The sequence below is a fragment of the Cryptotermes secundus genome, unplaced genomic scaffold (genome assembly GCF_002891405.2).
Source record: "Cryptotermes secundus unplaced genomic scaffold, Csec_1.0 scaffold792, whole genome shotgun sequence".
NCBI lineage: Eukaryota > Metazoa > Arthropoda > Insecta > Blattodea > Kalotermitidae > Cryptotermes > Cryptotermes secundus.
In genome coordinates, this window is record NW_019725425.1 from 251,277 (window position 1) to 279,191 (window position 27,915).

General features: G+C 41.1%; 1 protein-coding gene across 17 annotated transcripts in view; it reads right to left on the reverse strand.

Annotated features, from left to right (window-relative positions):
- Positions 1–27,915, reverse strand: part of LOC111863401 (plasma membrane calcium-transporting ATPase 3) — a 400,552-nt gene that overhangs the window by 109,298 nt on the left and 263,339 nt on the right. For 12 of the 17 annotated variants that reach the window (XM_023849693.2, XM_023849692.2, XM_023849691.2 and 9 more), the window contains 5 exons: positions 14,681–14,861; positions 11,024–11,215; positions 3,637–3,654; positions 1,518–1,750; positions 1,298–1,433 (listed from right to left, as the gene is read on the reverse strand). In XM_023849693.2, coding sequence (XP_023705461.1) covers positions 1,298–1,433; positions 1,518–1,750; positions 3,637–3,654; positions 11,024–11,215; positions 14,681–14,837 — 736 coding nt within the window. In that variant the 5' untranslated portion in view covers positions 14,838–14,861. The remainder of the gene's footprint in view (positions 1–1,297; positions 1,434–1,517; positions 1,751–3,636; positions 3,655–11,023; positions 11,216–14,680; positions 14,862–27,915) is intronic. The other 5 variants (XM_023849698.2, XM_023849697.2, XM_023849689.2 and 2 more) reach the window with 3 other exon arrangements.

Here is a 27,915-nt window from a genome sequence, read left to right on the forward strand (position 1 = left end):
TTTAATATTTATCAATATATATGATAACTATATATTTTAATTATTTTAATATGAAGACGACAAGGCATGCAGTGAACTAGTTTAACGTTAATCGAATAAGCACCTGAAGATGGCACTTTTGTGCCGAAACATGTAGTGCGAGAGAGAGGAGTGAGGTAGACAAGTGTATGCACTAGAAGATGGTGAAATAAATCATGGACTTAAATCAGTGCAACAGGACACTAAAATATAACATTATAAACTGTTTCAATTAATGAATAAAATACTGCAAAAATGACCCTCATTTCTGTTTTCATTCCAAAGCTATGGGTGCCTGAAATCCTGTCATTCTTTTTAAAGACCCAAACTTATAAGATAAATTTAAGGGGACTCCATAGTCTGTTAACTGAGATGCTCAGTATTTTAGTACACCTTGACCAGCACCCAAGCAACATCCAAATTCAAGCACGGGACTGGTTACTTTGCTTTACAAGTTTTATGTGGTTTTGTTCGATATCTGAAGGATATGTCAGAACAGACAATGACCTCATATTACTTTAAATCCATTTATCAAGATGTTCTACAACAGCTCATTTGAAGCTACAATATCTAAAAAATTATATAACTTCACAAAATGGGTAACATGCAACCCCTTATTTGTTACAATTATATTCTTTCTAGTAACTACAATACTTCTGTTAAATATTGCTGGGCAGCTCAAGTGGGGGGGGGTCACACGCCAGTGGTGCATGCCTCCTTCTCAAAGCTTCGACACTTCCCTCTCTTGGCTTCTAGATTGTTTTTGGACTATCCAGTCCATAAGACCAACTAGATTGTTCCACGGGCTTGGAAGCGGTATACTCATACAGCACTTATGCATGTTGAAGCAGCGTGAGGACACAGTGCAGTAGTGAACAGCTGAACGGTGATGAGCTGCACAAGCTTACATCATGATCTTATGTGGCTACCAGTAAACTGAAAATAAGTGCTCCAAAATGCACTAAAAATAACAATATGATAATAAGTTTATGTAAGAATGATCATGAACAAGGAGGAAGTGTAAGATCTAAAGTACTCATGGTATCAAACATGAGCTGGGATGTGCCACCGTGTAGTGTGGGAAATAGGCGCTACCATTTATGTGGAACATGCCATCTCCACTTTCACGGTTCAAAGATGGAGGCAACAGGTGTCTCTGAAATGTTGGTATGAAGTTACCAACTACACTGTTTCACATTCCAAAAGACTGTAATCTTCAAGAAATAAATGCCATTTCTTTCTTACTCATGCAAATACAAGATACTACACAATAACTTACCTGAGAGAAGCATTGGGTCATAATGCTCTCCTTTCTTTACATGATCTGATTCACCAGTCAGGGATGATTCATCCACTTTTAGGTCATTACTTTGAATAAGAATGCCATCTGCTGGTAACAAATCACCATACTTCACCTGTGAAATTACAAAGAGTGGTTGAAAAAGGAACAGTATTTAAAAGAAATGGCAATGCCTTTAAAAACTGAAGAAGATACTTACTTGGCATATATCTCCTACCACAATGTCACCAACTGATATCTGCTTCACCTCTCCTGCTCGAATCACAGAAAATTTATGCTCGCCTTCAATTCTGCTCTGTAACCCTCGGAATTGTCGTTCCTTGGTATAATCGTTAAATGCTGTTACAATGACCACGACTATGACTGAGATGAGAATTGCTAAGCCTTCAATCCATCCATGCTGTCCTTCATCCTCATCAATCTTTGGCCCTTCTAGAACAATAAGACATCATAAGAGTGAAACTTTATTTCTGTGTTGCATGACCACAAATGCTAAATTCCAAGTTCACAGCATTAGAAGCGGTGAACAATATACACAGAAATGAAAGTGATGTGTAAATTCTACATTATCATCCAAAACACTATCTTATGAGAGCAGTGATGAGTGTCTCACAGATTCACATCACAACAAACTAAGGAATCTCAATTCTTCTCATGTGTATTCATGCATAAAACCAACTCATCTGTTTTCTGAACTCACAAGATAATGAACAAATCAAGATATAAGAAAACATTTACTGATCTCTGCTGTAATATGAATGAGCAGAATTTCAGTCCACTTCTTCTTCAGGAATGCTTAAATCCACAATTTATGTATACATATACAACTATCAGTTTCTCATTCTGCATTTATAAACCTTCAACATATCACATTTACTTCTCACGTAAAGAAAACATTATCCCTTTTTATGCCGCTAAAGGGTTAATAATATTGCTAGCATGCTGATAGTAAGGTGTCAGCTACAACAAAACAATAATAAGTAACATACTTCACAGAAGAGAAACATTTAAAAACCACCAATATATCAATTACAACTGGAAAAATCAGGTCTCAGCAAGAGATATATTAAGAGAAGACTCAGCACACTGATGCATGCTTTTATAGACGTGCTATCCCTTTTGCATTTTGTACAACTTCTCCTCTACAAACAGTGAAGGAAGAGAAATGTGGGGACAGACAATGCAACAGCTTACTGCATACAAATACAATTTAATCTGCAAAACAGATAGAAATTTTGGAGCTCTAATTTTGAAATACAGTACACGTTTGTCCTGCTACATAACTATTTCACTTAAATGTGTATGTTCATGTTAGACCAAATTGCACATTTCCCACACAGGCATCTGACCATATTGCCAATGCATATGCAGTATTCTGGTCATATGTGTCACTGCAGAGCAGAATGACTGAAATAAAACTGTTTCATGGACTTCTGCACAAGGTTAGAAAAACATGTAAAACCAGCATTATGAAACAAAAATATTATTGTGAGCACAATTTAAACTTCTTTATCACTGTGCTCCACACATTCACTCAATGGACTGACAAAACATATCTCATGCTCAACATTTACAATGTGGAATTCTACTAAAGCGTATTCTACACACACATTCTGTTATCCATAAGCTTGAAAATTGAATTTTGTCAAGGGTAAACTTTATACCATGTATGGGTGCCACAATGCTAACAGGACATCACCATACGGAACAACTACAATGGTTCACAACTTGCAAGACCCAGGGTTCAATCTGTTCAAGATGGAGTGGGGAAAATACAGTGGGGAAGATGAATACCTTCCTGGCCCCTATTAGCTCATTCAATGCTAAGTCGTCCATTTCATATTCTTGTCAGTGGTGCCAACACTTGTTTAAATGATTACATACTATTACTGAGAAATGAGAATCACAATCAGAACTCTGAAAAGACTACTGAACTTTCTAAACCAGTAAGTGCAAAAAACTACATCAGTGTTTTTTCAAAAGTGGTCAGGTCACAGCACCCTCATGCAATCTCACCCCCCCTCCCACACTCCAAATCACATAACATAAACATTTTTAAAACATTATTTTCTGTGTTTACAACAATCCTCTTCAACAAGTCTTCACAGGCTTCATTATTTATAAATGACATTTTGTAGCCAAGGATCTGATATTCTGATTATCCTCCTGAAAGCTTTTAAGTTACATTTATATACAGATACATTATCACTTCCCTTTGACCATACAAACAAAACACTTGGAACAACATCAGAGTGAGCGAGCAAGGGGGAAGTGGCTACAACAAAATCTACTGAACACCCAGAAGCCAATGTATTTACCATCGTTGTTGACACCCGCTGAAGATGGCAATCCATAAAAATAAAAGAACATGAAAGAGGTTAATTGCCAGTGTCAGAGTGTAAACTATTATCAGGTGAACTGTTCTTCCAGTTGTTTACATAGTGTGTTAGCTCAAGCCTATGTGTGCGGTATCAAAGGACTCAGTCTTACAACACCCCAAGAATAATAACCAAAAATGATAACCGCTGAAATTTCTTAAACGAATCTGCTTAGTCAAAGTTCACTGCCATGAATAATCATGCAAATCTGCCTCCTTGGATCTAATTCAGGGATGGGGTCTCATGAATTTGTCAGCAATTCATGGTTGACTGTTCAAACCACAGCTGCTGGAAAGTATACAAGTCTAAGAAAACAACAGCATCAATGGCACCAAAAAACTGAAAATAATAACGTGGATCAGAACACCCACACTTCTACACTAATCACAGTTCTACTGACAGATTAACTGAACATTTACAGTAGTCCCAACACCCAGCACTTCCCTCTGTATCAACGAGGGAGTAAAGTTTCAGTTATCTTAATACGGCTCACAGAGTACAACTGAAACTGTATGATTATGTATTAACTAGCTTCGCCTGAAAAAGTTCATAGCCATCTTTCACACGCTGCTTGGATTCTTCAAATAATACACCAATGTCAGAAATTAAAGACAGTGTACGGCTTGTAGCAGTAAGAAAGTCTTTTTTTTTTAATTCAAATTAAGCCATTTAACACCAACTTCACTCTTTTTTAAAATTTAAGAGAAATACAAGCATATCCAACTTTTAATAAATATCTTCATGTGTTACTCATTTAAAGACATTTAAAAATTGTTCCTATGTGAACAGAATTAACTTGTGGGGGTCCAAAGTATCATGTAAGGCAAATGTAGGGTACACCTTCTTCTCCAGTTTTTAGTTCGTTTTGCACTGTGGCACTTGAGCATCAGCCTCACTGAAAGTTTTCATCTATAGCATTGAAGCAGAGACACTAATTACCTTCAGTTTAAGTGCACACAATGAAAAGAGAAGTAGAAAATTAGCCAAATCAGAGGTCCAGTGTAATTCTAATATTACCTGAACAATAAACTTTATAGTAGACAAAGATAAGAAATTCATTATACAACTTTTTATCAAGAGATGGAGATTGGGCTCATGTAAGTCTGTTTATGTGTAAGCACAAAGTAAACTTTAATGTGTTACTTGACACTTTACCTCATCAAATAACTCTGTTTGGTTCGCTGGAATGAACCAGTTGTTTTCTTAGATTCTAAAGATGTCTGATGAATGTGTATAACACTCAGGACCACTTGAGTTTTTGGATGTAGTCCATTGTCCAGTATTCTACAGAATATGTTTGGGAAACAGTTCCTGTTTCCAAAATGTTCTGTTCTTTAGAATACCACATTATGGACAAGTAAAAAAAAAACAGTAATCTCCAGTTCTTTTATGCTTTCATATATCTTACAAAAAAGATTCAGGAAACTAACAAGCCTTCTAACCACACAACAGCAGCTGTTTCATTTGCCAAAAAAAAAAAAAATCTCAATATGATATGATATGACAGGATTTGAGAGTAAAGATGCTATGGCAACATGGACTGAAGAAAATAAACCCTGCAGCACACTTACTCCAGCTTGAATGGCAAGCATTTCCGCAAAGTGAGAATGTATATTTTATGACATTATTCTTAGCATTTTCCTGGAGGTGATCAAGAAAAACATGTGAGTGAGACTTCCCCAGGGTGGACAATGCCAGCCCAAGCCTCCGACATTTGAAGTGCTAACTACCACTACACAACATTTAGTACAAAAGGCTGTTGAAGTGCAGAGGCACACAAAGAAAAAATAAATAAAACAGAAGAAAAAGAGAAATAAATAAATAAAGAGAGAAAATACAGTGCCATAATACCGAGCATGAACTCATTCTATTTCAGTATTTGTGGTTTGCTTCAGTCCTTCCTCCATTACAAAATAATCATGGTTGGAGCCCCATATTAGCATTCAATGATTTTTTAACTAAACGTTTTTTTAAGTTGGTCATTTAATGATGCTGTTAGTATTGCAACGATACAGTGTCAGAGCACATTGTTCTGTTCTTTAGAAACGCAGCACTTTTGCTTTATGGTCCTTCTTTGCTGAAGTGACCAGTTCTCTTTAGTTCCAGTACACAGCTATGCCAGAAAGCTTTCACTTCATTTTCAAGAGTGTTCTCATTAAAGCTTTCCTTTTTAACCTAATATATAATCTTGAGATTTTCAATGCAATACTGTAGTTCAGTGCCAAGTACTTTTAATTCCTATTTTCAAACAATGTAATTTTTCTCTGTATGACTATCAGGCAACTACAAGCCATTGTCACGAATGAATATGGGTTATAAGGATTATATTTTGAACAGTCACTGTGATAAAAATGCATAACTGCCATTACTCCACTTGTTACTATTGAATTAATTAGGAAAGGATAAGAAAATAAGAGGCATGAAACAGAAACAGCTGTACAGCATTCACAAGGGTAATCAGGAAAAGAGAAATGAAACAAGAAAAAATTTTAAGTCTATAACAAAACAGACTTGGGGGGGGGGTCATTAAACAAACTCAGGGTTCCATGAGACAATCCAAACATTAAAGCGATCAAGTTTATGATTCCGTACCTACTGCTGAGGTTATGAGGTTACGTAGCACTGAAGCACTGAATGAGAGGGGTAGAATGATTATGGAAGACGAAATCAAGAGAGGATGTTAGGCAAAGTAACCATGACTCTGGAATTCAACTTAAGAAGTAAGGAAAACCAAAAGATCTAAGATGTTCAACCTTAACAATGTATTTAGAGTTTTCTATGTGCTAAACTACCAGACTTCAGAAGGTTAGGTGGACCAAGAAGACAACCTGGCTAGTGAACATTACTGTCTTCTGGGATATAACATCATGCAGTTTGGTACATATATACTAACAGTTCAGAAGATACGCTGCTTCCATCTTCAGGTCTACCCTGACATGGAGGCAGCACATTCCTCTGAAAACTTGATACCCACCACCAAAACTACATGGTGCCATATCTCAAGAGTCTTCATCGGGAGAACCTCAAATTTCACACAGAGAAATGTTTATCTCTTGGGAATTTCAACAGGACATTGTAGTATAACTTCAGTAACACCAGCACTCTGCTGACAGAACATCACACAATCCTGAGCATTTCCAAGATTATGGTGGTCTGGGATGTGATGAAGTGTGGTCCGCTAGATGGGTACCAATATAGTCAGCTCTCAATTATCCGGGATAATGGTGGGGATGGAAATCACGATTAATCGAAAACCCGGTTAAGACAAATTTTATTAAAAGTAGTACTGTAATACTGTACCTTCATAATACTATAGGCCTACCTGTATTTAAATTTATTCAACCTCATTTTTATGTCATCTCATGGCCTATTTAATACTTTTTTACATTACACTGAAATATGAATTAGTTATTTCAATCACAGTCTTCAGCAACATCCAACATTTTTTACGAATATTCACACTTAACACTTTAAAAAAATTTAACATCGTCGTTTACTTTTTCGCAGCATTTTCCTTTTTCTGTTGAATACTTAACACAACACGCTTCCTTTTACACCCTGACATTTTGCTAACGCACTTGAAGATCGATACAAAGAAACTAACTGGGGCCATGTATCTGTCCTAGAAACTTTCCACAAATCCTTGCATTCTTTCACTCCTACCCTAGAATATTGTGTTAGCATAATGGGACCAAAGAATGCAGAGCTTGGTTCACACTAGTGCAAAAATAGTGTTACAACTCACCATGTGAAACAAAAGTGAGTGAATATTAAACAACATATAAGTCTCAAAAAAGCCTCAGTAGCCCCGGTTACACCGCAAACCGGTTAATCCGCCCCTGGATAATAGAGAGTTGACTGTATTTTGGAAGAACCTGTTGCCCTCCTCTTCATAGTAGAGGACTGTACATTCCCATTCATCAGCCGTAAAATGATCGTTTTCACTACTCATGTACATATGGGAACAAATACATCACACCATTCTGGTGTCCATACTTCATCTGCCAGTATTAAGACAGTTAGTTACTTCTGGGATGTGAATACAGGACATAATCTTATCTACTTTTACAATACTTTCTACAACAAGGAAGCATCCACATTTTCTCAATATGGATGATGATAATCATGCATATCGATGCATTATCATAATGTACCACATATCCGTTAAATATAGATCTACAGTAATGTCAACGAGTCTGTCTCGTCTACACAATATTGAAGTAAAAATAGGAACAAATCAAATGCTTCAGTGCTTGGAAATCACTTAAGTTACACTTATAAAACCATTTTATATGGGATCATAGCTATGAAAGAAGAAGACTCAGATCTCAAATCATCTACTGCTAATTATGACCAATGCTTCTAATTAACCCTATAATCTCCAACACCATACATAAACTACTCAAGTGTCTAATATTCAGAAGTTCAGATATTCATATGTTTGTGAATTCTAACTGTCCTCACAGCAAAGAGGGTGATAATTATCACATTCAGAATATCCCCACTAATTACTGACTCAAGGGAATGAAGAATTGTATGCAACCACCACCCATACTAGTTAACAATAAATCTGTTTACATAACCATTATTATTATATGAGTGATTAAGTTTTAACAACAATTTCTGGGTGTCTGTAACCAAGCATTATGACTTACAGAACAAAACTGATATATGTTCCTCTAGGGTGTCTACTGACCCCACACATTACACATGTATTAACAACTGTATGTGGTACCATGTGTCCCCTTTGAAACTTAGCAATTATTATCTGAAACTTCTTATATGATGCTAAACAGAAGAGTTACTGAAGGTGATCAACATAAATGGCACACCTGTAAAGAATTCATCACTACTTAGGGCTGATACAGTGTTATGTTATATCTCACTACAAATAAAGTAAAAAGTAAAGCTATCCTGTAACAAGCTGTGAAGGCCCATAGGGTTGTGAGACGTTGAGGGTCCCACATTATCTAGACAATTGGCTCAAAGATGGCGGTAAGTTTGTCAGCCTTACGCACCGGCTGCACCTTACTCCCCAGGAAAATTATTTAATTAATTTAGGTCAATTGAAAAAATCCAATGACCTAATCTGGACTTAAACCCGTAACCTTCCGGCTTGTAGCATAGTGCCTCAACCAACTATGCTACCGCATGCCCCTCTCACTACAAATAATTCTCATTATTGTAAATGGTTATAGATCATTTTTCATGAAACAGCTTCTTGTCAAAGACTTCACAGCGAAGTTCTGTCACTCAGCACAATATGTCTATACTGAATGACCAAAGGATATGCCCCATTTCAAAATGTGCACATTCAAAGTACTGAATAGCACTGCTTTCTGATCTACAAAAGAACAAATAACATGAGAATGTGGATGCAGACTGCACCTCAAATACCAGTGACATAACATGCAGGAACTACTAATCACACTCAGTATTGTAATGGATTTGTAAACATATTGCCAGGCAACAGCTCTGTAAACATGATCTAATATGTAACAATAGAGGAAGATGTGTTTTCTGTAGATTTGACCGACGCACCAATAGATTGGCTGGATAGCAATCACGTGATGTGTTCACTGTAGGTCCATGTCCATTCCATGGCTATATAAGTAAGTGACAGAATTCGTTTAAGGCAGTTATGAATGAATGCGTGAATGAGGGAGTGACTGAGTGAGTGAGCGAGCAAGCAAGCAGTTGTCCACAGGAGTCCCTACAGAAGAGGTCACAGTAGAAACTATCGGAGCAATGGAGGGCCAATCTGGGGACAGGCAACCAGCCATGGCAAAACGGGGCCCACGGAAAAGGCAGACCAAGGACAATGTTGTATAAGAAGCACCTACTGAACGGACGTTCGAGAAGAGAGGTCGGGCACAGGTGAAACGCAACAATGGCATACGAAACCGAGGCCAAAAAGAGCAGTTACATTTAGGAAGCAAAAGGCCTGTTAATGAGGCTGACTGGGAGGCTCTTAGTGCTGGAGATCATCTTTTGAATCTGTCAGGAGTGTCAAGACATTCTGGAGGAGCTGGCCAATGCCCAAGAGAAAAAAAGAGACTACAGGCAGAGTAAGAACCAGAGATGTAAGCTCACGAGCCAATCTTGGAAGTTTTGCCCTCAACTGGAAACAAAGAAATGGTGGTAAGTTTGTAGGTTACTCAAAACTTGCAGCCTTAAGGAGGGAGCAAGGTGGTACATCATCTGAAAGCAGGAATAGTTTGACCAGAAGAGGCGCCCATTAGTTTGTTACGGCACAATAAACAATTAATGCACACAACAATAGAGAAATTGTGGGAAGTGGTGTTCTCTGCAGGTACACGCAGATAGCTACAACATGCAACAACAGAAGAACTGCAAGAAAAGGTGCTTTCTGTCGAGTGTGTCCTGAGGACCAGTGGGTCAAGTGAGTCAGTCTAGAGTCTTCAGGCAAGCAGACCAGTCCAAGTCTGAAGCTGTTGTGGGACAGTCTCCCCTGGTGGAGTAACTCCCACTGTAAGTCGTTGGGTAGCAATGCTGAGTTACTTGTGAGACTAGTGCCAGCTAGTGAGGACTGGAGCCATGACACATGGAAGCTGAGGGAGTTACAGTAGGGGTGACCTTTACCAGACAACCGGTGAAGATACAGAAGACTGCGAAGACTCAGTGGGTACTGTAGCAAACTGTACTGTGTGCGAATTAGTGACAGCAGTTACGATCTATAAGTATTTCATTAATCGAGCTATTAATCCAAAGTCTGTCTAGAATAACTCAATAACATGACAATAATAAAATATAATGCCTGTAGGTATATAAAAAAGGTATCCTTAGAAGGAAACTACATAGCTACACAATGTAATGAGTGTCCATCATTTATAAAATACACTAGTTACATTAGGTTTTGTGAACATTTGCCTAATCTCATATCTCATAAAGGAATTCAAATTATTTGATAATTAGAGCAGCATCAGAGTTTTAAATTCATAATTTAAGGAATGAAAGTCACACAAAAAAAGAATACACTGTACCTCAGACAACTGACAATATGGCAGCACCTTCTTAATTTGAAACAGTACAAGTATGTCACTTGCATAAAATCTGCAAACTTCATTTAGAGTTACAAAACATTTTGGATATTCCTTGAACAGATAATTTAACAGCAACGTACCTTGTAACAAATAATGTGATCAACAGTGTTATCATTGAAGTTTGAAACCATTACCCTTCACACTCGTGCAAGTTTAACCTTCACTGGCTTTAGTCTTGTACGCTTAAGAAACAACATTCCTTCACAAAAAATACATCATCCCCTTGTAATAGATTTGATTTACATCAATGCCAAAACACTTACCCGAGCTATCATCATGGGGATAAAAAGCTAATGCCAAGGATATAACAGCGGCAATTTCTAAAATTATCAGCGTCACATCTTGTAATGCTTCCCAGACAAGCTGTAGGAACGTCTTAGGTGGCTTGGGAGGTATGGTGTTCGAGCCAAAAGTGTCTCTTCTATGTTCTATGTCAACTTTTGACCCACTAAGACCTGAAAATGATAAAATTATCTATTAATAATGCTGGTGAGAGCGACACAGCACGCAACATTTCACAAATGATCACCCAATACCAAAGCATGGGAGAAAAGGAAGTGGGTAGTATTTTACATGTATTATTCCAAAAACATGGCATCATATGAAAATTATGCACATGACATAATACGTGTATCAGATTAATCTTTAACATATGAAGATTTATACCTCTCACACTGCAAAATTTGGATTTTGTAAATACCTAAATAGAGCAATACAAGGTGTCAAATCTTCTTCTTCATCCCACCTCTTCCTCTGATGATTGCACTTTTATGTGCATCTGTCCATCTGTCTTTGCCTTCTTTAAGTTCCTCCTCCTTCTCACAACGTCCGTAATACCTGCATTTTGCTGTTGCACTTACAACACTTACAACTTAGTACAAAACTACCATCCAATGTTAAAGCAGGATCCTTGTACAGACTTGAAAGGATTCTGACGATGGTATATACTGTACTTCTTTTGGCTTGTTTTGGACTTCATCCATCGTCTGGTAAGTAAAAGACAAAAGACCAGGACGTTTCGGAGACTGGATCTGTCTCCATCTTCAGGTGGGTGGGGCAGGATAAACCTACTCAGTTGGGCCCGTTAGAAAGAGCTAGTCTCAATTACTGGACCCGTGAAACGTCATGGTCTTTTGTCTTTTACATACCAGACAATGGATGAAGTCCAAAACAAGCCAAAAGAAGTACAGGATCCTTGTACTTTACAAAGAACAATGTAACCCTCATATCCTCAGCCTGATAATGGAAACGCTTGTCTAGAAAATTCTTATATTAAAAGCGTTTTATTCTTAAAGCAACGTAATTAAGCAAAATTCTCCAATATCAACCCTCCACTTACTGATATGTAATATGCTTCCCGCAAGTATTCAGATTTAAAGCGCTCCCTTCCCCCTCATAAGCAGGGTCATGTGGTAGAATGTTTGTAGGTTAAATTCAAGGACAAATCAGAAATTAATAAACTATAGAAATGTTAAGAAAGACTTAATATAACTTGCCATAAACTGAACTAGGATTTCCAAAATGGAATTATATCATCCTACGACGGGAAAGTGCAATACAGGCTTAACAGTGGAATACCGATTTATGTTTCTCCCCATTCAGTGTTCATTTTCTGGAGCCGTGGGAAATGCCCCACAGTCGCAATTCATAAATTACCCCTACATATATTATATATGTTTTTACATAGCAAATCTACCAAATAATTCGCTCACACTTTTATTGTGTTAATTATGCGTTTATTTTGGGATAAACATAATTTCGTTACATGTTTCGCCTTTTTTTTCAGGCGATACATTGTACAAACTTAACATATTGCGTTTTTTGTATATGGATACATATGTTACAATCTGCCCATTATTATTATTATCGAGTCCTAGTGTTTTTATGCACAGTATCGATCCTATTTTATTGTGTGGAGATGGAGATAATCAACTGCCCCATTTTAGTGTTTTTCGATTCAAGTTTTACCAGCATTTAATGGACGAAAATTCAGTTCCTACATGAAGCCTGTAACCTGATTTAATGTTTAAGCTAAACCCGAAACCTAGGGGTTACGCACGCTGTGTGCTCCAACTCAGCTTCTGAGTCGTCAATTGGTCGCCTAGCGAACAATATGTGTGAGGGTTCGTTCACTGAGAAACTAGTGGGACGCAGCTACACCACGCCACATCTACTGTGCTCTTGGAGACACTGATAACCAGGGCCAGGATTTTGATGACATGTCATCTTTTTTTCCTTGTATCCTATGCGATGCTCTTAAATATATAAATCTCTGATATGGGCTGCTGGTTACAGAAATGTAAATTTTATAGGTAATTTGTCTTTTTTTTTGTCATTTTTAGGTTTAAGGTCACTTTTTCATTTTCAGGGTAATTTTTTTGGTAAATTTTTGGACTTTTAAGGGTATTTCTTGTCATTTTTGGCCATTTTAGAGAGTTTTTCTTCATATGTTTTCTGAAATGTGAATAACATGGAAGCGAAGTGTTCTATCTTTTCTCCTTTAGGTCATTTTTCTGGATTTTTTGGGTCATTTTATAGGTCATTTTTTTAATATTTTAAGGTCATCAAAATCCGGGCCCTGCTGATAACACTTGTACTCGTACGCTGGGTATGCATGTAGTATGTGTACGCGTATTTGCACTTAACTGTGAAAGAATACAGATTGTATTTACATATCGTATTTACGCACGTGAGTAATTTCTGTTCATCGTTCTGCGATTTTTAAAAACGAATTAGTGATGACGAGCACGGCGAAGAAGCTGAATGTGAACGGCAAACCAGAGGCCTATTTATATCAGTCACCATCAGTCCATTTCTCTTCTTAAAGATAACTTCTCATGTTCCGCTTTTGAGCTAAACAGTTCAACAAATCCACTACTCGAATGAACCTTACGTACTATATTCTTCATCATGGCGGTATTGTTTTGGTTAAATGGTCAGTAATATGTCAACTAGGAAAGAAACTTCTTTCACTGAAATATTTATCGATTTTTAACAGCTGCACTGTTCAGTAAGTATGATTTGAGAAGGCCCAACAAAGTGTGTCAGGCCACCAAAGGTTGTAACAGGGAGGATCACAATGATATTACAGAACATACAGCATAAGAAGCAAAACTGTATCCATAATCTGGGAAACCTTGGCACTCCACTTTATTGTCTTCACATTATCATCATTTTCTTCCCCATCACTGTTACACGATTTTTCACCCCTATATAAATAATGTAAGGGAATTTGTGTACCATAAATAAATAGGTAGAAACATAATCCCAAGCCCATTATTATTATTAGAGGGGATGGGTTTCCCCATGCACCGCGACTAATAGTCTATTGTACTCGTACGTCCCCTTTTGATATTCTACCAGTCGCCATACCCTACCGGTACTGGTGCGTACTATCAGCCCCGTTCAACCAACGAGGTCGGCCCTCGGTACCCGATACTTCCCCCATCTACCAGAGGCATTGGAAACTACTTGGGCGGGAAACTTTTGGCTAATTTTGCTCAGAGGTCTCCTAGAGACATGAGGATGTTTTACGTGCCGTAAATCTACGACACGGGACCCACGGCTTAAAGTCCCTCCCGGAGGACTTGTTCCCTGAATTTTTCCGCCCTTAAAAATTCCACGACCTCCACCGGGTTTAAACCGAGTCGTGAGGTGGGAACGTTACTCCTAGACTACGGAGGCCAATATCCCAAGCCCATAGTTCTCTATATTTTATTTTGTAATCTAAAATTACATTGACCTCAATATTACAGACACGCCTTTAACACGGTTTTCAATTAAATCAAAATGGAAACCTGTTCCTGAATACTGAAGCTTCATTCATTTTAAATCTGTCACTATTCTGTTTGCGAGTAAAGAGAAACGAGCGGCTGTGATTCTCCTGTTTGTAGTATTAACTTGTAATTGTTTATAATCACCTTCACTGGGGGACGTGTACAGTTTCTTGCATATCTCCTGAACACCGCCATAATCTTGTATTTTGGCAATCCCCTCACGGCCCCGGGTCTCCATGAGCTCCCGGAGCTGTTTGAGGGTGATGCCATACTGTGCTGGCCGCCCATCTATTGTCGCCATCCCAGGATCTTCAGGTTGCTACTGCTGTAACAATAGAAAAATATCTCAAGATGCGCTGCCGTAAGTTTCAAACAAAATTTCAGTCTTATACGTAACAAAATATTTACTGTATGCATCCTCTTGTGTGTTATATACGTGTTCTTAATGTATCAGTCAACCCAACAATTCTATAATAAACAAATCAATAGTACTGGATTAATATTCGTTTATTTGTGGAAGTATTGCTACACGTTTGGACCCTGTAGAGTTATCATCAGGCAACCATCACATGATTATGTAATTGTATATCAAGAGCAATGGACAGACAAGTGCTGTTTTGATGAGAACACAGGTAACTCCATATGTACACAGATCGTACTCGTGCCACGACGTAAAGATCGAACTCCAGACAATATTCTAAAATTGAATCTCCATATTTCGACCAAAGTAGTTTGAAGAATTCGAATTCGAGTGCTTGTGATAAAGGCGATGTATGTATGTGTGTACGTGTATGTACGGCCGCGCCATAGCTCAAGCGGTTAGTCGCCGGTTTCCCACTGCGGCGGCCCGGGTTCGATCCCGGGTCTGGTCAAGTGGGATTTGTGGTGGGCAAAGTGGCGCTGGGGTGGGGTTTCTCCGAGTACTTCGGTTTCCCCTGCCAATCTTCATTCCACCAAATTCTCCATCATCATAATCACCCGGGGCAGGTACAACAGGCCAATCAATGGCCGCCGTGCCGAGTGGACCCAGTTGGACCCCACCCCACACTAATCGAAATGTGTGTATGTATATATTTTATGTATGTGCGTATGCGTGTGTGTATGTATGTATGTATGTACATAAACTGTTTATATCTTGGGTCACAGAAGCTTTGCTGCGCAACTGTGAGTTTGAACCGGAGGAGAGTACAAAAGCAGGAGGCTGATACTTCAAAGCACGCTAAAATTATGTCTTCTAAGATAGTTGCATTTATGAAGTATCGTCCCTACTCACTGGCTGCTGATAAGTCGATGGACATGATCTCAACTGCGCAGATGTGTACCTGCATGTTTGTGTGAAGTGTTTAAAGAACTTGCAGATCTATATTGAATGCAAAGAATCAACGTCATACAGGCATACAGGAAGTATTGAAGCCTGTGGCCACAGTTACAGTTGGCGCTACTAACTAGTACAGTGTCTCCTCTTTACATGCACATGCACGGGCCACATCTCCACTACGGATTAATACAATATTACAGCATTAACAACAAAACTTAATTGTCAAACGCCTGCAATTGAAGCAAATCATGAGTAACGTCGTTAGTGCAATTATCTGTATTTTGTCCTAAACAACAAATATTTTAACGGCATCAGGTGACACTGTGCACTAGTCTGAAGTTCCCTGGCCTTTTCTTATTATTCTTAGTGGGGTGAGACTGAGTCCACTTGGTACTGCGGCCACTCCTGGCCAGCCCCAGATTACGGTGACTGTGGAGCAACTAGTGGAATAAAGATTGGCAGGAGAAACCGAAGTACTAGGAAAAAACCTGTCCAAGTGGCAATTTCTCCACCACAAATCCAACATGACCAGACCCCCGCTCGAACCCGGGCCGCCGCGGTGAGAAGCCAGCGACTAACCGCTTGAGCTATGGCACGGCCTCAGTTTGCTGGCTTAGAGAAGGCAAGGTTCTGCAGTGTTCTCTGCCACATTACTCGTGTTCGTGCTAGTGCTCGTGTGACTCACTATGCTCGCGAGTAATGTGGACGATATGACAAGTCACGAGACAAGCAAATTTTTAATTTTTAATTTAAAAACTATAGCCAATAAATTAAAATACGACTACAGCCTATACACACTACGAGTAAATATACGGATCCTCACGCGCCGAAGCCTGGCGAGCAACTGAAGTAGTGTGGACGAAGATTTACGAGCATAAGTAAAAGCCAGACGAGTCTCCCGACGAAGGCTGGCGAGCACGAGCAAAGATCAAAGTTTTCCTTATCGAAAAGGATACAAAGTAGGTCACTCTGAATTAATGTGGGTATGCAATCTGGACTTCTTGTCAGACATTCGTGAGCAGCTAAACGGCCTGAACAACAAGCTGTAAAGGTAATTTCCAATTTGGAAGGCAAATCGTTCAACAAAACAAGATGACCAATGCCAGACGCGCCGAACAGTTTCAGCTGTCATTTGCAGACAGATTTCTGGGCTCCGATTAGAACAGAACACTGTTCAGAACATTTCCTATCCCTTCTGTCACACAATGAAGACGCTGACCTATTTCAGAGCTCGAATTAATCGACCTGAATTGTACTGATAACCTTTGGTGTAAATTCAAAGCGCATGATTTGCTTAACTTTTATGTCTTTCTAAATAGAAATATCCCAGTCTGCTGCAGAAGGCGGCTGTCTGAAACACCTACAGCTGTGAAGAAACTTTTTCACCGACGCTAAAATAATCTATAAAATGCAATCGGTTGAGAGACGAAAATCTCATGTCACTCCTTAGTCTGATCACAAGATGCATTACACCTGTCTCGAAACGCCTGGCATTCACAGCGTACGTTCAGCAGTCACATTAGAAATTGTTAAATTTTAATTTCTTATAAAACATTCCACATTATTTGCATACATTTTCATTCAATTATTTTATTTTTCTAATACTCACTTTATACAAAAAACAAACTCCGTGGTTTTAGTCCGTAAGCGAACTATACCGACCGAGCGACCGACGCTTGTCAGCGAAGTTAGTGTCAACTTTTAGCGGATAGAGGGTGTCGCGTGGTCAGCGTAACGAATCCCCACGGCCGTTAATTTCGGTTTTCTAGTTAAAAAAAATTCATTCGGCTTTCTCTATAAAAGTAGTTACAATGTGCCTATTAAAAGTAACAAATAAACATTATGTAATTGTCTACATGTGCTATCTGCAGCAAAGGGTACTCTGACAATGTGACCCTTTGAAAGAAAACAGATGTGCATCACTGTATCAGAACTGGCAGAGGCGAATTTCTAAGGACTAGGTCATAGACACTGACCGCCTCTGTGGTCTAGTGGTCAGAGTTCCTGGCTATAGATACAGAGGTCCGGGTTCGATTCCCGGCTCTACCAGATTTTTTGAGAAGTAGTGGGTCTGGAACGGGGTCCACTCAGCCTCGTGAGGATAATAGAGTAGCTATTTCAAGGAAATCGCGGCTGTCTATTAAACCGAAATTAAGGGCCGTGGGGATTCATTGCGCTGACCACGCGACACACACTATCCCTAGGAGTTGGCACGAACTTCGCCGACAAGCGGCGGTCTCTCGGTCGGTATAGTTCGCTTGCGGACTAAAACCACGGAGTTTGTTTTTTTTAGGTCACAGACTACTCACGTCATTGCAGACATAAAGGAAAATCACAAGCATTCGGTCAGAATGAGAGGCAGTAGACATTTACGAAGGATCCTTGGACTTCAAGAATAAGAAGCATAAACACGTATAACGCATACAGAAGATCACATTCCAAACGTTTGTCGTGTCCTTGTGAGCGCCCGACAGTTATCAAAAACACTTCATACTATAAAGCGTAAATACAGAATGTCTCAGGAGTTTGGTGCCATGCTTCAGGAGCGAACTGAGGGTTCCCTATACAATAACTTTGAAATAGGAACCCATGTCCGCAAACGTAAAATAGCAGAGCTAGGAAGGCATTTAAAATCATTTCGTTTAAACTTGGCGCCTCAATGTAGAACTGCATTGCATAGAGGAACAGCCATCCACCAGCACTCGTGCCATTGCCAAGACTGTGGGGACATCAAAATAAAGTGTTTGGAGGATCCTGCATGCCCAACAGCTTTATCCGTATCATCCAACGCGAGTACACGACGTAGTTCCAGCTGACTTCATACCACAAGTTCAATTTTGTCAGTGGATACTGAACCAGTGTTTACAACAGCCCAACTTCTTGAATCACGCGTTCTTCACAGACGAAGCGCAGTTTACAAGGGATGGCTGGTTCAACTGTCGAAACAGCCACGTCTGGGCTGATGAAAACCCCAACGTTACTGGAGTTGGTTACCACCAGGTGCAATTTTCTGTCGATGTCTGGACGGGCATCATTGGCGATCACTTGATTGTGCATTTCCTCCTACCACCGCGAATCAATGGGCCCTTTTACTAGGTGTTCCTGGGAGGTGTCCTTCCGACTTTGCTAGGAGACGTGCCACTGATTGTGCGCAGGCAAACATGGACACGGCATGACGGCGCGCCGGCGCACTTCAGCACTGTATCACGAGACTACCTGGATGCTGCTTTACATGGTCGTTGGATAGGAAGAGGAGGTCCAGTGCCTTGGCCGCCCCGATCCCCAGACTTGACACCTCTGGACTATTTCGTCTGGGGCCATGTGAAAAGCCTGATCTACGACACGCCTGTGGATAATGAAGTTGGGCTGTTGGGCAGAATACTTGTTGCACGTGACATGATCCGTGAGACACCTGGAATATTTGAAAGGGTGCGCCAAAATTTCTTGCATAGATGTAACGCATGCTTTGGAAATGGAGGGCGCCAATTCCGACATCTACTCTAGCAGGTGAGTCTTAAAGAGTTTGGAGGGGGTAATATGCCTGTGCATGCTCTTCGACATTGAGGCGCCAAGTTTAAACAAAATGATATTAAATGCCGCCCTAGCGCTGCTATTTTACGTTTGGGGACTTGGGTTCCTATTTCAAAGTAGTTCTACAGGGAACCCTCAGTACGCTCCTGAACTATGGCACCAAACACCTGGGACACCTGTATAACTTACGTATCATTAACTGTATTTTCTACGTGTATTTATTGTCGAATTGTTACAGTTTTTCGTGATAATCTAGTACACAACTGTTACTAATAAAACTAAATAATCTGGACCCAATCCGTCCTTAATGCGTGATTTCGAAATTGCTAGGACATACTTACTCGTAGATCTAAATGTAACCAGAGAACATCAGAATACAGCACTGTACTGGAGGGTCTCCAATTTATGATTTTTATAGTTAGAGTAATTTAAAGTGTTTCATAAATATTTCATGTTTTACAATGTTTACTGACACCAGACTGCAGAATAGTCTTACGGACGCGATCAAGTACCGCGACAAAAAAAAAACGCTCAAGGTCAAGTTAAAGGATACGTATTCGTACATGGCAGGAGACCCTTACAGTCGAGATGGGAACCGAACTGACATGAAGAGGGAATCAGGAAGACTGCTGAGCTATACATGATACTGGGCGAAGCGATGGTGACGCATTTCTGCGGAGACTGGGGAAGACTAGAAACACTTCACTCAAAACAGGCTGCCTCTGGGTCGAGACCGAAAGCCGGTAACGTCTCAATACGGTGTAACAGTGATCATCACTCCGCCGTGACTTTTGGTCTTTCATGGTTTGCAGACCCTGCACTTTCATTAGGAATAATTTTGTTTCGGTGACGGTTCAGTGACGCTCGAGCAACTGCTGAGGTTATGTAGCCTCAAATGAGATATTCAATCACAGTTATGAACAGGGGTTGAAAAGTTTGTGAAAGTCTGGTAGGCAGAAAGGGTGATAAAGGCCGCGCCATAGCTCAAGCGGTTAGTCGCTGGCTTCCCACTGCGGCGGCCTGGGTTCGATCCCGAGTCTGGTCAAGTGGGATTTGTGGTGGACAAAGTGGCGCTGGGGTACTTCGGTTTCCCCTGCCAATCTTTATTCCACCAAATTATCCATCATCATAATCACCCGGGGCAGGCTACAATAGGCCAATCAGTGGCCGCCGTGCCGAGTGGACCCAGTTGGACTCCACCCCACCCTAAGCGAATTAAAAAAAAATTAAGGGTGATAAATATTTTCTTGCACACTGCTATAGATGACATCTGTAATCAGTGGGTAAGATTAATTTCTTAATGTTGCCGTACTGCCTGAAAGCCATGGCATGGGCATAATATATAGGGGAGAAATATGGAATTATAAATAGACTGTTACGAGCTTCCGGGGCACGCGGCAGGGCAGCTGATTGCGGCATTATGCCATAAGCCAGAAGTTCGCGGGTTCGATTCTAGATGAGGCCACTGAATTTTTCAATTGACCTAAACCTTGCAGCTGCGCTATGAGCCTGGAGTCGAGTCAGCCTCTAACAGAAATCTTCCTCGGGGTAAAGGGCGGTCGGCCGGCGGGTAAGACTAACAACCCTATGGGCCCCCAGGCCTGTTACAGTTTACAATTATAATGATGATAACGAATGTCAATACAGTGACGTAACTGAATGGGAATCCCGCAACTCCAAAGGCGAACTCCAGGAAACTACTTGGGCCGCCACAAATGATCAAGCAATTGAATTTAGCTAACTGTGGTTATGAATTACGGTATACAGAGGAAGCCGGACACTTTACATTCAATAGCTTGAGAGACCCGAAAAATGCGCATATACCTATAGACAGGTAGCGGGTCTCGAACGAGAAATGAAATAATATCGACAACGCTCCAACTTCCGCTACATGGAAAAGAATGACTCTAAGCGCACAGCAATTACTGAAACTGAAACGAACAGCTGGTTCAGCAGACTGGCACAGGCTATGAACATCCAAAGCCTAGGAACTTAACTACCACCCATTTCTATTGTATGGCTGGGCAACTGTTTACTGCATATGAATAGCGCTCATTATCTGTATACTGCAACAATACATTCAATTTATTGAGAACATCCACTTAACTGGTATATTACGGCGCTTACCCATTTACAAGCACTACAGTAAAGCTCTGAGGTCAATAGACAGTAACAAATAAGGGAAGATGCACACAAACTTGACAGTCTGCCAGCTCAGAAGCAAGTCGTTCTGATGAAGTGCATAGAATTGGGAATGAGATGATCCTACTCCTGCAAACAATTATGTTGACCTTTAGACCAGCAAATGTACGTCTCGCAGGAGAGATGAACTACACGGCTTGAGCAAACCGTCACAATCTGTTGGGTGCAAAGTTCTTAGCGTCGATAACGGTCACGTTTGAAACGAAGTCAGCGTCATTACAGCATGTAATTTAATGATTGGATCGATCTGGCTCAAGACAGGGATCAGTGGAGGGCTCTTATTAACACGGTAATGAACCTTTGGGTCCATAAAATGCTCGGAAGTTCTTGAGTAGCTGCACAATTTGCGGCTTCTCAAGAAGGGCTCAGCTCCATGAAGTTAGTTTAGTTATATAATTTAATGCCGATGTATCAACTTCACAATTCATTTCGCGTCGACTGATAAGTGGTAGGATATTATGAAGGGGAGAGTCGGTAGGTTGACAGGTCTGGGGGAGGGGAGACCCTACTATCGCAGCATCGAATTGGAGAGGAAAACTTCACTCTAATTGAACAAGCCCCGGTCGGGATTTCACCCAGGTGCTTTCCAGATGAAATTCCTTTACGTTATCCCCGAGTTAAACTGGTTGGTGTGCATTATAGGAGTTTTCAACAGTTCCCACAAGGTACCCGAAAAGACTGCGAGATTCCAACTTCACGTATATCACGCTAAACCAAACACACACATGCTCACGTATTCCTGCAGTGTTCTACGAATAAGACCAGTAACACGCGTGTACACACCGCGATAGCGCAGTCGGTATAGCGACTGGCTACTGGCTGGACGACCGAGGGGTGGAAGTTACGAGTCCCGGTGGGGGCAAGAATTTTCACTTCTCCGCGTCGTCCAGACCGGCTCTGGGGTCCACCCAACCTCATATCCAATGGGTACGGGGGGGGCTCTTTCCCCGGGGGTGAAGCTGACCACTCACCTCCAACTAGTGCTGAGGTCAAGAAATTGTGGATCCATATTGTGTATTACGTATTTACCGACTTTTAGTGCATACAATTTCACTTGTCACTTGACACACACACGTCCAGCAATACAACGCACGCAGCCACATAAGAAAGACACATCATGAGACACGGTATATACACAATTAAAACATAGAAGAACGACTCCCATGGCGGATGAATGGCGTTATACACGAGTTTGATATACATGTAAAATGATAGATCTTAACAAGTTTTAATATATAAATTTTATTATTTAACGACAAACACACTTGATGGCAGGCAGTGCAATGGTTTAACGTGAGTAATACACCTGAGGATGGCAGAATGATACCGAAACATGTAGTGTGAAGTGACAAGTGAAACTGTATGCACTAAAAGACGGTTAATATATACACATTATGGATACGAATCAGTGCAACAGGATGCTAAAATACAACAAAATTTTGGATCTATACATCCACTCCCCTATACGCCTTCATGGTGTAGTGCCTAATTAGTTAAGCTCAGAGACAACTTTACCTTTTGACTTTATTATCTACGGAAGGTTGTAATCACAGTAAACAACGCAGAATTCTGTATTTATCAGCATGTAAGCACCCAACGAAGGTTTCTTACTTTGTGAAATTTCAGGTTTTCGTGGCGGTCACTACGAATATATATTTTGGGCTCTATTATACGACGCTTCCAGATAAGCGTCCTATCCAATGAGTAACGGGAGTACATCGGCCGGGGCGTGAAGCTCACCACTCAATAAAATCTAGTGCCGAAGTCAAGAACTGTGAACCTATACCTTCACTCCCCCATATCTCATGGCATAGAAACAAAATATGAACTCCGTTGCTTTAGTCCGCAAGCGAACTATACCGACCGAGCGACTACCACTTGTCGGCGAAGTTGGTGCCAACTTTAGCGGATGGAGGGTGTCACGTGGTCAGCGCAACGAATCGCCATGGCCGTTAATTTCGATGTTCTAGACCGGAGCCGTTATTTCCTTGAAATAGCTCCTTAATTATCCTCACGAGGCTGAGCAGACTCCGTTCCAGACCACTACTTCTCAGATAATCTGGTAGCGCCGGGAATCGAACCCGGACCTCTGCATATGTAGCCAGGAACTCTGACCACTAGATCACAGAGGCAGTTTTCAAGACATAGAGCTTAATTAATAAAGCACAGGGACAAATTTAGCTTACCAGTTTCTAAGATTATAAAGAGTCGTTGGTAGGATGACTGGTGATTAATGAATTAGAAACCGTCTGAATGGAAGCTGTTGTGGCCTAATCGATGTACTGTCCATGCATTTTCTTGGAGGAACACCATAAAAAAAATCCCAGTCAGGACAGCCGGAGTCGCGACCTATATTCGAATCAGGATACAAGTCTAGAGCGCTACTGCTACACCAGTCTGCTCGGTTAATGCAGTAAATAGGTAACCATGTTTCGCGTGTCACATCCCAGAAGGCCAGGATTTTCTCCCCGCTTTACCTTACGGCTACAATACAAGCCACTAGAATTATCTGCTTTTTACGACTCGGTTTCCCTTGAAATACCCAGCTATTAACTAATGCAAATGTTTACCTTCTTTCCGGTTCAATACATACAGCATCCAAAACTTAGGTATTTTTTTATTGCTACTGGGGTGGGACTAGTCCCTTGTACTGCGGCCACTTCTGGCCTATTGTACCAGCCCCAGATGATAGGTGAGGGTGACTGTGGAGTAATTGGTGGAATGAAGATTGGCAGGGGAAACCGAAATACTCGGAGAAACCTACCCCATCGCCACTTTATTCACCACAAATCCCACTTGACCAGACCCGGGTCGCCGCGGTGGGAAGCCAGCGACTAACCGCTTGAGCTATGGCGCGGCCAAATCTTAAGTAACTTCTGTATTCATATGTAATTGAATAAAAGAAGAAAGACGCATGTCAAATTAACGTAATCACATCTCTGTCCAAGCAACTGTTACGTTTGTCAAATCTGAAGCTATGGTTACGGACAGTAACCGACTATTAATGCTAACAAAGGTAAAGTTATCCCTGTAACAGGCCGTGGAGGACCGTGAGACATGGAGCATCCCACATTTTCTCAAGACAATCGGCTCACAGATGGCGGTGAAGCTGTCAGCCTTACGCGCCGGCAGCCATTTACCCCCAGGAAGATTCCTGGTACTCATTTCTCTTAGAGGCTGAGTCGACCCCAGGGCCATAGTGCGGCTGGAAGGATTAGGTCAATTGAAAAAATCCAGTGACCTCATCGAGACTTGAACCCGCGACCTTCCGGCTTGTAGCATAGTGCCTCAACCAACTACGTTACTTCATGATAGGTTCGACATTTGTTAAAGAGAGGAAAGAAACATACGGGGTGGGGGGGACATCGAGAGAGAAAGACAGCGAGGAACTTGTTCACTTCTGAACACATAATTCTTTCACTAAACATGGGTCGCGCATGTAGGCTAGCTCTAATTACGTATTACGTCCATTAGGGCGTCCCCCTTCAATTGTGTAGTGACCGGTCCCTCAGGCAAAAGTGCACGAAGTGTTGCAGGTGTGTTGTAATGGCGTATGATTACCGAGTCTCACCTGGGAACTGGGCGAGGTGTGGCGAAGTGTGCGTATTATGACGTAATTCCTGTTACGTTATTTACACAACATGAACAGGGCTAAGCCTACAACTGTATAACAGGACGAGTATCAGGCAGGAAGCAAAGATCCCGAGAAGCACACGATGTCAACATTCAAAGAGTCAGTATGTTCGTTATACTGACATTCAGGTACCATCTGCTTCCTCGGTCCGTGTTTCTAGCTGCAACAGATTCGTCCTAAATTATTACTCAATAAAATAATAGTATATAGTACCTGTACATTTTTAGCCGGTCACGGTAGCTGAGCGGTCTAAGCCATGTACTGTCTTCGCTCGCTTGGAAATCGGGATCGTGGGATCGAATCCCACTCACGGCATGGATGTTTAGTTTGGGTGTGCGTTTTTCTGTGTTTGTGTACAGGTAGAGACCTTGCGACGAGCTGATCACCAGCCCAAGGAGTCCTACCGAATGGCCAAGATCTAGAAAACCGAAGTGAACGGAGAAGTTCATGCAGGTAGGCCTAGGCCCACTGGGGCTGTAGTGCCAAGGAAAAAAACAAAACATTTTTAATAGTAATTACAATTTAGACTTTGTGAATATATTAATGAATTTGAAAGATGTTCCGACAAGCGATTCGCATTGCTCGCCGCTTGCTTGGCTTTCCTTTCGACCCTGGTGATGGAGGCAGTATGTTTCTGCGAAACGTCGGCGAAATCTTTCGCAATACGCAGGGTTACATCCTAACTTATACGTAGTAGTACTGTTCACAGCCACCGCTACGAGAACGTAAAATCGATTCGAAAACAATAAACTCTTTGTCTTCCAATCCATGTATTCTCTGCGAACAGTAAGACCTATATTTACAGATACTTTATAGCCGAAAATAAAGCCTCTGTGGTCTAGTGGTCAGAGTTCCTCGCTACAGATCCATAGGTGCCGGGTTCTATTCCAGGCGCTACCAGATTTTCTGAGAAGTAGTGGCTCTGGAACGGGGTCCACTGAGCCTCGTGGGGATAACTGAGGAGTTATTTCAAGGAAACAGCTGGGACAGCAGCACAAAGTCTTGTATGTTGTTACGTATAGAAGCAACTTGACTCGGCCACCTGAGCCAAAAGCAATGTGACCACTGCTTTTCACAACTTTGGGCGCGTCCAAGCCCAATTTGAAAACAAATATATCACGACACACCGTCTGAAAAACATTGTATTAAGGAACTGGCAAAACCCCGCAACTATTTCCGTGAACCTGTATTTTAATATGCTCTTTATATCTGTCATCCCCCCCCCCTTAACTTCCAGAAGACACCCACTTTTGACAATCAGTTTCGGTCCTTACTGAAAACACTTCATTTACACCAAGCTAAACGTAATTGTTTCTTCATTACAATAATACCTAGTATATTATTGTATCCAGTGTCATTTCACAGTGTTAATTCACTGACACATTTTGATGTCAGCGGAGAATGATCTCGCTGGAAACTTTAACGAGTGGTGATGTCTGGCACGACGGTGGGCAATCATTCTCTTTACCGGCGTGAGTGATGAGATGTGGCACGACTTGAGGGTAGCAAACACTGCGAACCCTGCGAATGAGAGGTATCAGAGGACTGGAGACAGGCACGTGCTGAACCGCTGCAATTACTCATAGCTTGGCAGGATTAAGCGTAAGAAGATAACAGAAATATCACTGACGCCTGCTTTATATAACTTTAATTAGAAACAAACGCTCACGTACCTTTCAGTTCCTCTACAGTTGGAACGCCGATGGACACGCCATCTGACTGCTCCCATTACAAGAGCTACTTACTGGTAATACTTACTTACTTATGGAGCTGAGCCCTTCTGGAGGAGCCGCCAATTCTGCAGCTACTCAAGATTTTCCCAGCATTTTATGGAACCCGAAGGTTCATTACCGTGTTCACAAGATCCCTCCACTGGTCCATATCCTCAGCCAGATCAATCCAATCCATACCATCACATCCTATCTCTCTAAGATCCATTCTAATATTGTCCACCCGCCTACGCCTTGGTCTTCCTTGTGGTCTCTTTCCGTCTGGCTTTCCCACCAATATCCTATATGCATTCCTCTTCTCCACCATTCGTACTACATGCCCTGCCCACCTCATCCTCCTTGACTTGTTCATTCTAATTATACATGGAGAAGAGTACAAGTTATGAAGCTCCTCGTTATGCAGTTTTCTCCAACTTAGCAAATAACTACAGAGAACATACTCAGCCACGTATTTCGCATAAAGGGGAGAGGAGATTAAATCTCCACCTGGAAACGGATATAAGGTCATATTTACCGTTTGGTCTCACGGCTACATCCAAACAAAGAACATAAGTCAGGCCAAGTCTTCTGAAGAAACAACAAAACGGTTTGAAAACCCGTCAAACCAGTGGTGTATGCTCTAAGTTATGCAACTAGTGGACGAGATGTTGCGACAGTTAACCTATGTATGAGTCAATGAATGTCTCAAATGAAATTAAATATAAAAGGCAATGTAAAAGGTAGCCGAGCGGTCTAAGGCATGTACTGTCTTCGCTCGCTCGGAAGCCGGGATCGTGGGTTCAAATCCCACTCACGGCATGGATGTTTGTGAGCGTTTTTCTGTGTTTGCGTACACGTAGAGGCCTTGCGACGAGCTGATCACCCGCCCAAGGAGTCCAATCGAATGTCTAAGATCTAGAAAAACCGAAGTGAACGGAGAAGTTCATGGAGGTAGGCCTAGGCCCACTGGGGCTGTAGTGCCAAG